At 46.6% G+C, this 12454-nt stretch overlaps 1 protein-coding gene across 1 annotated transcript in view; it reads right to left on the bottom strand.

The window, feature by feature from the left end:
• The window catches only part of ZMAT2 (zinc finger matrin-type 2), a 95411-nt gene that overhangs the window by 79846 nt on the left and 3111 nt on the right, over positions 1–12454 (bottom strand). The window contains exon 2 of the mRNA XM_063928791.1: positions 3392–3485. Within this exon, the coding sequence (XP_063784861.1) occupies positions 3392–3485 (94 nt within the window). The remainder of the gene's footprint in view (positions 1–3391; positions 3486–12454) is intronic.

Raw genomic sequence — 12454 nt, 5'->3', positions numbered from 1 at the left:
TGCAGGACTTCTCTAATTGCTTCTATCAGGGCCTGTATTCCTTGTGACAGGGCTGCATCTCCCCACACGAGTCCACTTCACCCTCCTCTGTGTCTGATACGTCATCATCAGTGTCAGCTTGCAGGATTTGGGCCAGAGTACGCTTTTGTGGACAAATGGCAGGGGTCTGAGACGCTGGTATGGCAACTGAATCTCTAGTCATGAAGTCATCCACAGGCTGTCTTAAGTATTGCGTCTTTTTCTCATTATGGGATAATTTATTAGAAATATGTGAGATCATCCCTTTAAGGGAATCCAACCATGCGGGTTCAGACCCACTAGCCTGAGAAAGTGTACTATCCTGGGTACACTGTATTGATTCCCCCTGGGAGGACAGACACTCTGCTGTGCAGGAAACACACTCCCTTGACATGGTAATGTGAAGGGACACACACACTCACACACAGTAAAGTTAACCCACACAGAGCCCGCTGGGAGACGCAGAGAAGATGGAGCCAGCCACACCGCGCCCTTTATGCTAAAGTCAAGCTCAGCTGGGTCACAAACTAAGCTCCTTAATAGGGCTTAGTATTCTAACACCGCTCCCCCCCCTTACTATGACCCCCTGGAACCTCTGAGGAAACGTGGAGTCTTTGTGGAGGAGCTGTGCTTCCCTGCAAGTCCTGTCAGTGTGAACTGCAGAGGGAAAATGGCGCTGGTGAGCTGCTGGCGCACGGTCTTCCCGGTTTTATTATACTGGCTGAGGTGTCGAAGTAGCTTAACAGCGGGTTAGAATCCCTGTAAGCTGTTTGCAGTGTAGGGTAATGTTAAAAAGCTCAGCTCGCCCCTCACAGCGGAAACACACACACACATACAGCATGTTGTACTGAGCCTGTAGACGCAGCCTCCATGTCAGTGCTGCGCTCCATACCCTGATGCCGCCATTACAGCCGGCGACCCGCTAACCGGACGCCGGCCACCTACTCACCACTCTTCTTACTTCTGGCTCTGTTAGGGGTGGGGCGTGTTGCGGGACTGTACGCTCACCATGGTGGGGCTTGCAAATGGTTCCCTCAGGAGCTCAGTGTCCTGTCAGCGGACCGTTCCCCCCCCTAAGTCCCACGAAGCAGGCAGGCTGGTGCCATCCAGTCCTGCCTGAAAATAACAAACAGAAAATAAATGCAGAAAACTCTTCAGAAGCTCTCCTAAGCGTGACCGGCTCCTCCGGGCACATTTTCTAAACTGAGTCTGGTAGGAGGGGCATGGAGGGAGGAGCCAGCGCACACAATTGACTTCTTAAAGTGCCCAAGGCTCCTAGTGGACCCGTCTATACCCCCATGGTACTAATGTGGACCCCAGTACCCTCTAGGATGTAAGAGAAATACAGATTATATCATTACATTTGTATTACTTATAAGGGGAGACCCTGATAAATGTCTCTCACTGTTAGATCTAGTTACTCTTGGTCCATAGCAACCACTAACCCGCATCTGTTATTGACGACAGTTGGTAGCTATAGGCAACGTCTCTCCAAGGTTTGATATATCTCCCATGAATGACTTAAGCAGTTTTCATTATACTTATCTGCAGCTGACTATTAAGTAAAATGTGTTACATGAAAGAGCTTTAATAACATCTGGTAGGCCGCATATATGGTTTCCATCTGATCTAAGCCTGAAACAAGCCAACCTTTCATGTCAACGGCAGTACTACTTGTATTGCAAAGAGATTAGGAAGGCTCCCTCCTCTTAGCAATGTATTTTCTGATAATCGCCGCTATATTACCTGCGCCTTCCCAATTCCCTGTAGTCATGGACTGACACAAGATTCACTCACTCCTAAACTCAGGAAAGGGATTACAGTATGGTGGCCAATCCCAGGATCGGCGGGATCCCGGTATTTGGGGCCAAAAACGGCCGGGATTCAATCCCGGGATTGGAAGCTCCAATCCTGGGGATTGAGGGATCAGCGTTGAGCGTCCACACGACGATCAGATGCTGCCCGGCTTCCTTCTTCCCGCTCCCCAGCGCAGCGTGAGAGGTCACGCTGCGCCGTCACACGCCGCTGGGAGCCGCCAGGAGAGAGCGGGGGATGTTCCCCACCTGCCTGCCTCCGGTATATGGTGAGTTATGTGTGCAGGGCGAGGGAGCGGCCACATAGTTAAAAGCCAATCCCGGGAATCCCGGGATTGGCCATTTTTCAATCCCGACACCCGGGATTGAAAAAATGGCCCGGGATTGGCCTCCATAGATTACAGTCATTTCTCTCTCCCATACTACTGAATGGAAGCTACTCTATGGGAGAGGTACAAACAGGCTCACAGTCTGAGAACTTACAGCCTGGTACAACTGCTTTCAGGCATGGGGACCTCCTAGCCCCATTTGCTACATAAGATGAGGGCCACTTAGCCCTATATGCTGCACAGGGGAGGGAGTGGAAAGACAGCTCAAAAAACTGTACTTCTTCACCTCTTGTCCAGCCTATGTTTCTGCATGGGAGGAATACATAACAGCATACAGCAGTATGACATCTATTTGTGTTCTTTCTGAACAGCTGGAAGCAGAAACCTGTGGGGGAAATTTATCAAAGTTTGGAGAGAGATAACGTACCAACTATTCAACTTCTGATATTTTACAAGCTGTTTTTGAAAAATGACAGGAGCTGATTGGTTGGTACTTTATCTGTCTTCATGCTTTGATAAATATCACCGTAGTTCTTAGACTACCACCCTTTTTTTTTTTTACCCCCAGTAACTTAACGGGGCTAATTGCATTCAGTCATAAGTATAGAAAACCTGAATAGAAGCAGCCAGGGTAATGGACAGTCCAATTAATTTTATTTTTAACGGTTTCTGACAATTGTCATATTCATTATAGTCCAAACCCCAAATACTTTCCAAGACTAAGGTCCAAGTGTATTAAGCCTTAGAAAGTGATAAAGCGGAGAGTGATAAAGAGAGATAAAGGGGCAGATGTATTAACCTGGAGAAGGAATAAGGAAGTGATAAACCATGTGCAAGGTGATAAAGGTACCAGCCAATCAGCTCCTAACTGTTAATTTACGTATTGGAGGTGATTGGCTGGTTCGTTTATCACCTTGCACATATTACTGGTTTATCACTTCCTTATGCCTTCTCCAGGTTAATACATCTGCCCCAAAGTACCAGCCAACCAGCTTCTAACTGTCATTTTTCAAACATCTTGTAACATGGCAGTTAGGAAGCTGATTGGCTGGTACTTTAGCACTCTCCACTTTATCACTTTTTAAGACTTAATACATTTGGGCCTAAGTTTCCAAAACGTATCATATTATACGCTTTTACAGTTCAGGAAACATACATAACTCATGAAAACATTATTATTTCTTTTTTTAAAACAAGAATGAAATTTTTAAGCAAAATAAAAATACCAACCATCTTTCTTCTCTCTCTCTTCCGTGATCCGTTTCTGTGCAAGCTTCTCATATTCATCTTTATCCCACTTCCGACGAAAATCTACGTTCTTAGACTGGAGCGGCAACAAAGAAAATGCAAACGATAAAGTTACACAGAATAAAGAGAGTTTGGGCAAAACACATAAAATAAAAACATTTAATGGATAATAAGCCACATTGGCTGACACTGCATTTATAGTAGGTGCAAAATATATACTAAACTGTTTTTGTACGTTAATAACATGTAATTGAATAGGAAACAGGTAAGTACACTGTTAAGGCCCATACACACTGGGCGATTCCGAGCTGAAAGCAGGTCACTTTTGGTGTGTTGAGCTGCTTTCAGCTCAAAGCCGCTCAGTGTGTATGTACAAGAGATGAGCGATGAGCGCTGATGCGCACTCCCGCTTCATCGCTGGCTGCCACCGTTCATCTACTGGTATTACCAGTGGATGAACGGCGGGGTGAGCGGCTTTCCATAGCGTCCTGCTATGGAAAGCAGATCACGCCCGCTGACATCGCTGGGCAGCGGGGAAAAGCGCTCAGTGTGTATGCACCGAGCGCTTTTCAGCCCAGCGATGTCAGCGATCATCGCTGTTCATACACGCTGGGCAAAAACGCCCTGTGTGTATGCACCTTTAGCCTGCCAACCAATCATACGTTGCCTTCTGTATTAGCTAGAATCTAGAATGGCCAACAGTTATCTATATGTCCTGTGACACGCGCACAGCACTTCAGGAATCGCAGTGAGAGCACCCCTCATTCCTTTACCACCTGAGAATCCTATGGCGGCACCACCACTTACAGTGCCTTGCTAAAGTATTCAAACCCCCCCACCCCCCTTCCGTTGGCTTTTTACCTATTTTGTTACACTACAACCTGTAATTAATTTTTTTAAATCTGAATTTTATGTGATGGATCTGCACAAAATAGTCTAAGTTGGTGAAGTGAAATGAGAAAAATTTATATATAAAAATAATTTTTATAAATAAAATTTTGAAAATTGGCATGTGCCATATGTATTCACCCCTTTTGCTATGAAGCCCCTCAAAATTTCTGGTGCAACCAATTACCTTCAGAAGTCACAATTAGTGAAATGAAGTCCACCTGTGTGCTATCTATGTGTCACATGATCTGTAAGTATGATAAACACACCTTTTCTGAAAGGCCCCAGAGGCTGCAACACCACTAAGTAAGAGGCATCACGCCATGAAGACCAAGGAGCTCTCCAAACAAGTCAGGGACAAAGATGTTGAGACGTACAAGTCAGGGTTGGGTTATAAAAAAATATCCAAATCTTTGATGATCTCCCGGAGCACCGTCAAATCCATCATCTTCAAATGGAAAGAACATGGTACCACAACAAACCTGCCAAGAGAGGGCTGGCCACCAAAACTCAGATCGGGCAAGGAGGGCATTAATCAGAGAGATAGCACAGAGACCAAAGGAAACCCTGAAGGAGCTGCAGAGTTCCACAGCAGAGACTGGTGTATCTGCGCATGTGACTACAATAAGCTGCACACTCCATAGAGCTGGGCTTTATGGAAGAGTGGCCAGAAAAAATAAGAATTTACTTACCGATAATTCTATTTCTCATAGTCCGTAGTGGATGCTGGGGACTCCGAAAGGACCATGGGGAACAGCGGCTCCGCAGGAGACTGGGCACAAAGTAAAAGCTTTAGGACTAGCTGGTGTGCACTGGCTCCTCCCCCTATGACCCTCCTCCAAACCTCAGTTAGGATACTGTGCCCGGACGAGCGTACACAATAAGGAAGGATTTTGAATCCCGGGTAAGACTCATTACCAGCCACACCAATCACACCGTACAACTTGTGATCTGAACCCAGTTAACAGCATGATAACAGAAGGAGCCTCTGAAAAGATGGCTCACAACAACAATAACCCGATTTTTGTAACAATAACTATGTACAAGTAATGCAGACAATCCGCACTTGGGATGGGCGCCCAGCATCCACTACGGACTATGAGAAATAGAATTATCGGTAAGTAAATTCTTATTTTCTCTAACGTCCTAGTGGATGCTGGGGACTCCGAAAGGACCATGGGGATTATACCAAAGCTCCCAAACGGGCGGGAGAGTGCGGATGACTCTGCAGCACCGAATGAGAGAACTCCAGGTCCTCCTCAGCCAGGGTATCAAATTTGTAGAATTTAGCAAACGTGTTTGCCCCTGACCAAGTAGCTGCTCGGCAAAGTTGTAAAGCCGAGACCCCTCGGGCAGCCGCCCAAGATGAGCCCACTTTCCGTGTGGAATGGGCTTTTACAGATTTTGGCTGTGGCAGGCCTGCCACAGAATGTGCAAGCTGAATTGTACTACAAATCCAACGAGCAATCGTCTGCTTAGAAGCAGGAGCACCCAGCTTGTTGGGTGCATACAGGATAAACAGCGAGTCAGATTTTCTGACTCCAGCCGTCCTGGAAACATATATTTTCAGGGCCCTGACTACGTCCAGCAACTTGGAATCCTCCAAGTCCCTAGTAGCCGCAGGCACCACAATAGGTTGGTTTAAGTGAAATGCTGAAAACACCTTAGGGAGAAATTGAGGACGAGTTCTCAATTCCGCCCTGTCCGAATGGAAAATCAGATAAGGGCTTTTACAGGATAAAGCCGCCAATTCTGACACGCGCCTGGCCCAGGCCAGGGCCAACAGCATGACCACTTTCCATGTGAGATATTTTAACTCCACAGATTTAAGTGGTTCAAACCAATGTGACTTTTGGAATCCAAAAAAAAAAACTACATTGAGATCCCAAGTGCCACTGGAGGCACAAAAGGAGGCTGTATATGCAGTACCCCTTTTACAAACGTCTGAACTTCAGGGACTGAAGCTAGTTCTTTTTGGAAGAAAATTGACAGGGCCGAAATTTGAACCTTAATGGACCCCAATTTCAGGCCCATAGACACTCCTGTTTGCAGGAAATGTAGGAATCGACCCAGTCGAATTTCCACCGTCGGGCCTTACTGGCCTCGCACCACGCAACATATTTTCGCCAACTGCGGTGATAATGTTTTTGCGGTTACATCCTTCCTGGCTTTGATCAGGATAGGGATGACTTCATCCGGAATGCCCTTTTTCCTTCAGGATCCGGCGTTCAACCGCCATGCCGTCAAACGCAGCCGCGGTAAGTCTTGGAACAGACAGGGTCCTTGCTGGAGCAGGTCCCTTCTTAGAGGTAGAGGCCACGGATCCTCCGTGAGCATCTCTTGAAGTTCCGGTTACCAAGTCCTTCTTGGCCAATCCGGAGCCACGAATATAGTGCTTACTCCTCACCATCTTATCAATCTCAGTACCTTGGGTATGAGAGGCAGAGGAGGAAACACATACCCTGACTGGTACACCCACGGTGTTACCAGAGCGTCTACAGCTATTGCCTGAGGGTCCCTGGACCTGGCGCAATACCTGTCGAGTTTTTCCCAACGGTTTATAATCCTGTGGAAGACTTCTGGGTGAAGTCCCCACTCTCCCCGGGTGGAGGTCGTGCTGAGGAAGTCTGCTTCCCAGTTGTCCACTCCCGGAATGAATACTGCTGACAGTGCTATCCCATGATTTTCCGCCCAGCGAAGAATCCTTGCAGCTTCTGTCATTGCCCTTCTGCTTCTTGTGCCACCCTGTCTGTTTACGTGGGTGACTGCCGTGATGTTGTCCGACTGGATCAACACCGGCTGTCCTTGAAGCAAAGGTCTTGCTAAGCTTAGAGCATTGTAAATGTCCCTTAGCTTCAGGATATTTATGTGAAGTGATGTCTCCAGGCTTGACCATAAGTCCTGGATATTCCTTCCCTGTGTGACTGCTCTCCAGCCTCGCAGGCTGGCATCCGTGGTTACCAGGACCCAGTCCTGATTGCCGAATCTGCGGCCCTCTAGAAGATGAGCACTCTGCAACCACCACAGGAGGGACACCCTTGTCCTTGGTGACAGGGTTATCCGCTGATGCATCTGAAGATGCGACCCGGACCATTTGTCCAGCAGGTCCCACTGGAAAGTTCTTGCGTGGAATCTGCCGAATGGGATTGCTTCGTAGGAAGCCCCCATTTTACCCAGAACCCTTGTGCATTGATGCACTGAGACTTGGCTCGGTTTGAGGAGGTTCCTGACTAGCTCGGATAACTCCCTGGCTTTCTCCTCCGGGAGAAACACCTTTTTCTGGACTGTGTCCAGGATCATCCCTAGGAACAGAAGACACGTCGACGGAACCAGCTGCGATTTTGGAATATTGAGAATCCAATCGTGCTGCCGCAACACTATCTGAGATAGTGCTACACCGACCTCCAACTGTTCCCTGGATCTTACCCTTATCAGGGAATCGTCCAAGTAAGGGATAACTAAAATTCCCTTCCTTCGAAGGGACATCATCATTTCGGCCATTACCTTGGTAAAGACCCGGGGTGCCGTGGACCATCCCTACGGCAGCGTCTGAACTGATAGTGACAGTTCTGTACCCTAAACCTGAGGTACCCTTGGTGAGAAGGGTAAATTTTGACATGAAGGTAAGCATCCTTGATGTCCCGAGACATCATGTAGTCCCCTTCTTCCAGGTTCGCAATCACTGCTCTGAGTGACTCAATCTTGAATTTGAACCTCTGTATGTAAGTGTTCAAAGATTTTAGAATCGGTCTCACCGAGCCGTCTGGCTTCGGTACCACAATAGTGTGGAATAATACCCCGTTCCCTGTTGCAGGAGGGGTACCTTGATTATCACCTGCTGGGAATACAGCTTGTGAATGGCTTCCAAAACTGCCTCCCTGTCAGAGGGAGACGTCGGTAAAGTCGACTTTTGGAAACGGCGAGGGGGAGACGTCTCGAATTCCAATATGTACCCCTGAGATATTACCTGAAGGATCCAGGGGTCTACTTGCGAGTGAGCCCACTGCGCACTGAAATTCATTGAGAACGGGCCCCCACCGTGCCTGAGCTTGTAAAGCCCTAGCGTCATACTGAGGGCTTGGCAGAGGCTGGAAAGGGTTTCTGTTCCTGGGAACTGGCTGATCTCTGCAGCCTTTTTCCTCTCCCTCTGTCACGAGCAGAAAAGAGGAACCTTTTGTCCGCTTGCCAACAAAGGACTGCGCCTGATAATACGGCGTCTTATTTTGAGAGGCGACCTGGGGTACAAACGTGGATTTCCCAGCTGTTGCCGTGGCCACCAGGTCTAAAAGACCGACCCCAAATGTCCCCTTTCAAAGGCAATACTTCCAAATGACGTTTGGAATCCGCATCACCTGACCATTTTACTGGTAGAATTGGACAACGCACTTATACTTGATGCCAGTCGGCAATTATTCCGCTGTGCATCATGCATATATAGAAATGCATCTTTTAAATGCTCTATAGGCAATAATATACTATCCTTATCTAGGATATCAATATTTCCAGTCAGGGAATCCGACCATGCCAACCCAGCACTGCACCTCCAGGCTGAGGCGATAGCTGGTCGCAGTATAACACCAGTATGTGTGTAAATACCTTTTTTTGGATACCCTCCTGCTTTCTATCAGCAGGATCCTTAAGGGCGGCCATCTCATGAGAGGGTAGAGCCCTTGTTCTTACAAGCGTGTGAGCGCCTTATCCCCCCTAGGGGGTGTTTCCCAATGCATCCTAACCTCTGGCGGGAAAGGGTATGCAGCCAATACTTTTTAAGAAATTATTAATTGTTATCGGGGGGAAACCCACGCATCATCACACATTTTATTTCTCAGATTCAGGAAAACTACAGGTAGTTTTTCCCTCACCGAACATAATACCCCTTTTTTGGTGGTACTCGTATTATCAGAAATGTATAAAACATTTTCCATTGTCTCAATCATGTAACGTGTGGCCCTACTGGAAATCACGGTTGTCTCTTCACCGTCGACACAGGAGTCAGTATCCGTGTCGGCGTCTGTATCTGCCTGACGGCCTATGAGACGTCTGGACAGGCACAAGCTGAGTAGCCGGCTGTCTCATGTCAACCACTGTTTTTTTATATAGAGCTGACACTGTCACGTAATTTTCAACAGTACATCCACTCAGGTGTCGACCCCCTAGGGGGTGACATCACTGTTACAGACACTCTGCTCCGCCTCCACATCATTTTCCTCCTCATACATGTCGACACACACGTACCGACACCCAGCACACACACAGGGAATGCTCTGATAGAGGACAGGACCCACTTAGCCCTTTGGGGAGACAGAGGGAGAGTTTGCCAGCACACACCAGAGCGCTATATATGTATAGGGACAACCTTACAATAAGTGTCTATCCCTTATAGCTGCTTATATCTGTTATTTTGCCAAATAAGTGCCCCCCTCTCTTTTTTACCCTGTTTCTGTAGTTGCAGGATGCAGGGGAGATTCTGGGAGCCTTCCTACCAGCGGAGCTGTGTGGGAAAAATGGCGCTGTGTGCTGAGGAGATAGGCCCCGCCCCCTTCACGGCGGGCTCTTCTCCCGCTTTTTACTGGAAAACTGGCAGGGGTTAAATACATCCATATAGCCCAGGAGCTATATGTGATGTATTTTTCGCCAACTAAGGTAAATTCATTGCTTCCCAGGACGCCCCAGCGTCCTGCACCCTCAGTGACCGGAGTGTGAAGTGTGCTGAGAGCAATGGCGCACAGCTGCAGTGCTGTGCGCTACCTTATGAAGACAGGAAAGTCTTCTGCCGCCGATTTATGGACCTCTTCTTGCTTCAGCATCTGTAAGGGGGCCGGCGGCGCGGCTCCGGGACCCATCCATGGCTGGGCCTGTGATCGTCCCTCTGGAGCTAATGTCCAGTAGCCTAAGAAACCCAATCCACTCTGCACGCAGGTGAGTTCGTTTCTCTCCCCTAAGTCCCTCGATGCAGTGAGCCTGTTGCCAGCAGGTCTCACTGAAAATAAAAAACCTATTTAAACTTTTATTCTAAGCAGCTCAGGAGAGCCACCTAGATTGCACCCTTCTCGTTCGGGCACAAAATCTAACTGAGGCTTGGGGGAGGGTCATGGGGGGAGGAGCCAGTGCACACCAGCTAGTCCTAAAGCTTTTACTTTGTGCCCAGTCTCCTGCGGAGCCGCTGTTCCCCATGGTCCTTTCGGAGTCCCCAGCATCCACTAGGACGTTAGAGAAAAGCCATTACTTAGTGTTAAAAATAAGAAGGCACGTTTTGAGTTTGCCAAAAGGCATGTGGACAGCTCCCCAAATGTATGGAGGAAGGGGCTCTGGTCAGATGAGACTAAAATTGAACTTTTCAGCCACCAAGGAAAACGCTATGTCTGGCGCAAAACCAACACATCCCATCACCCCAAGAACACCATCCCCACAGTGAAACATGGTGGTGGCAGCATCATGCAGTGGGGATGTTTTTCAGCACCAGGGACTGGGAAACTGTTTCGAGTCGAGGGAAAGATGGATGGTGCTAAATACAGGGATATTCTTGCGCAAAACCTGTTTCAGTCTGCCTGTGATTTGAGACTGGGACGGAGGTTCAACTTCCAGCAGGACAATGACCCGAAGCATACTGCTAAAGCAACACTCGAGTTGTTTAAGGGGAAACATTTAAATGTATTGGAATAGCCTAGTCAAAGCCCAGATCTCAATTGAGAATTTGTGGTCAGACATGAAGATTGCTGTTCACAAGCGGAAACCATCCAACATGAAGGAGCTGGAGCAGTTTTGCCTTGATGAATGGGCAAAAATCCCACTGGCAAGCTCATAGAGACTTATCCAAAGCGACTTGCAGCTGTAATTGCCGCCAAAGGTGGCTCTACAAAGTACTGACATTAGGGTGGTGAATAGTTATGCACGCTGAAGTTTTCTGTTATTTTGTCCTATTTGTTGTTTGCTTCATAATAAAAAAAAAATCATCTTCAAAGTTGTAGGCGTGTTCTGTGAATGAAATGATGCAAACCTTCAAACAGACCATTATAATTCCAGGTTGTGAGGCAACAAAACATGAAAAATGCAAAGAGGGGTGAATACTTTATAGTAAGGTACGGCATGTGCTTCATTTATAAAAAAACGAGACAACGCAGAGGATGACTAGAATTGCTGCTGCATCACCAAAAGGAATAGATATTAATATCACTAAACACACCGCAAATGGTTAAACTAACAGTCCATGGGGGTAAAATAGATAGACAGACAGACAGACAGACAGACAGACAGACAGACAGACAGACAGACAGACAGACAGACAGACAGACAGACAGACAGACTTTGAACAAATGCACACTCTCCAGCAATTCTCAAATGGTGCTCCCTTAAGTCCGTTCCTTCACCGGTACAGGATATTTAAATTTTGTAGTCAAAGGGCACTCAAACTTCTTAATTAATATATGAAAGTTTATTATTTCCAAAAAAGACACTTTTTTAAAAAACCATATCAAATGGCAATGGTGAAGGAAAAATGCTTATATATCCATAAATTCTTAAGCAAAAAAAGCAAAAACGCTTCTCTTCAATCCAATGGTGGATGGCAGTGGCAACGGGGTGATCTGTGCTTGGATGCAGGAGTCTTTGATGGTCATTAAATGACCGAGGTCGACAACGAATAAGTTTGACTTTCTATCATATATTTCTAAAGTGCTGCATTGATGTTGAAAATCTCTTGGATTGAAGAGAAGCGTTTTTGCTTAAGAATTTATGGATATATAAGCATTTTTGGAAATAATAAACTGTCATATATTAATTAAGAAGTTTGAGTGCCCTTTGACTACAAAATTTATTTATATATATATATATATATATATATATATATATATATATATATATATATATATATATATATATATAAATAAAATGTGAAAGCCCTCACCCACTCATCACTAAGGGGCCTATTTACTAAGCATTGGATGGAGATAAAGTGGACGGAGATAAAGTACCAGCAAATCAGCTCCTAACTGTCATTTTTCAAACCCAGCCTGTGACATGGCAGTTAGGAGCTGATTGACTGGTACTTCATCTCTGTCCACTTTATCTCCATCCAAAGGTTAGTAAATAGAGCCCTAATTCTCTTACTTCCCGATATGTTAGGAAGATGAAATGTAACATAGGTATTCTGCAGGTGGG

The sequence above is a fragment of the Pseudophryne corroboree genome, chromosome 6 (assembly GCF_028390025.1).
Source record: "Pseudophryne corroboree isolate aPseCor3 chromosome 6, aPseCor3.hap2, whole genome shotgun sequence".
NCBI lineage: Eukaryota > Metazoa > Chordata > Amphibia > Anura > Myobatrachidae > Pseudophryne > Pseudophryne corroboree.
The sequence above is the reverse complement of the archived record's forward strand: the minus strand, read 5'-3'. Positions and strand labels throughout refer to the sequence as shown.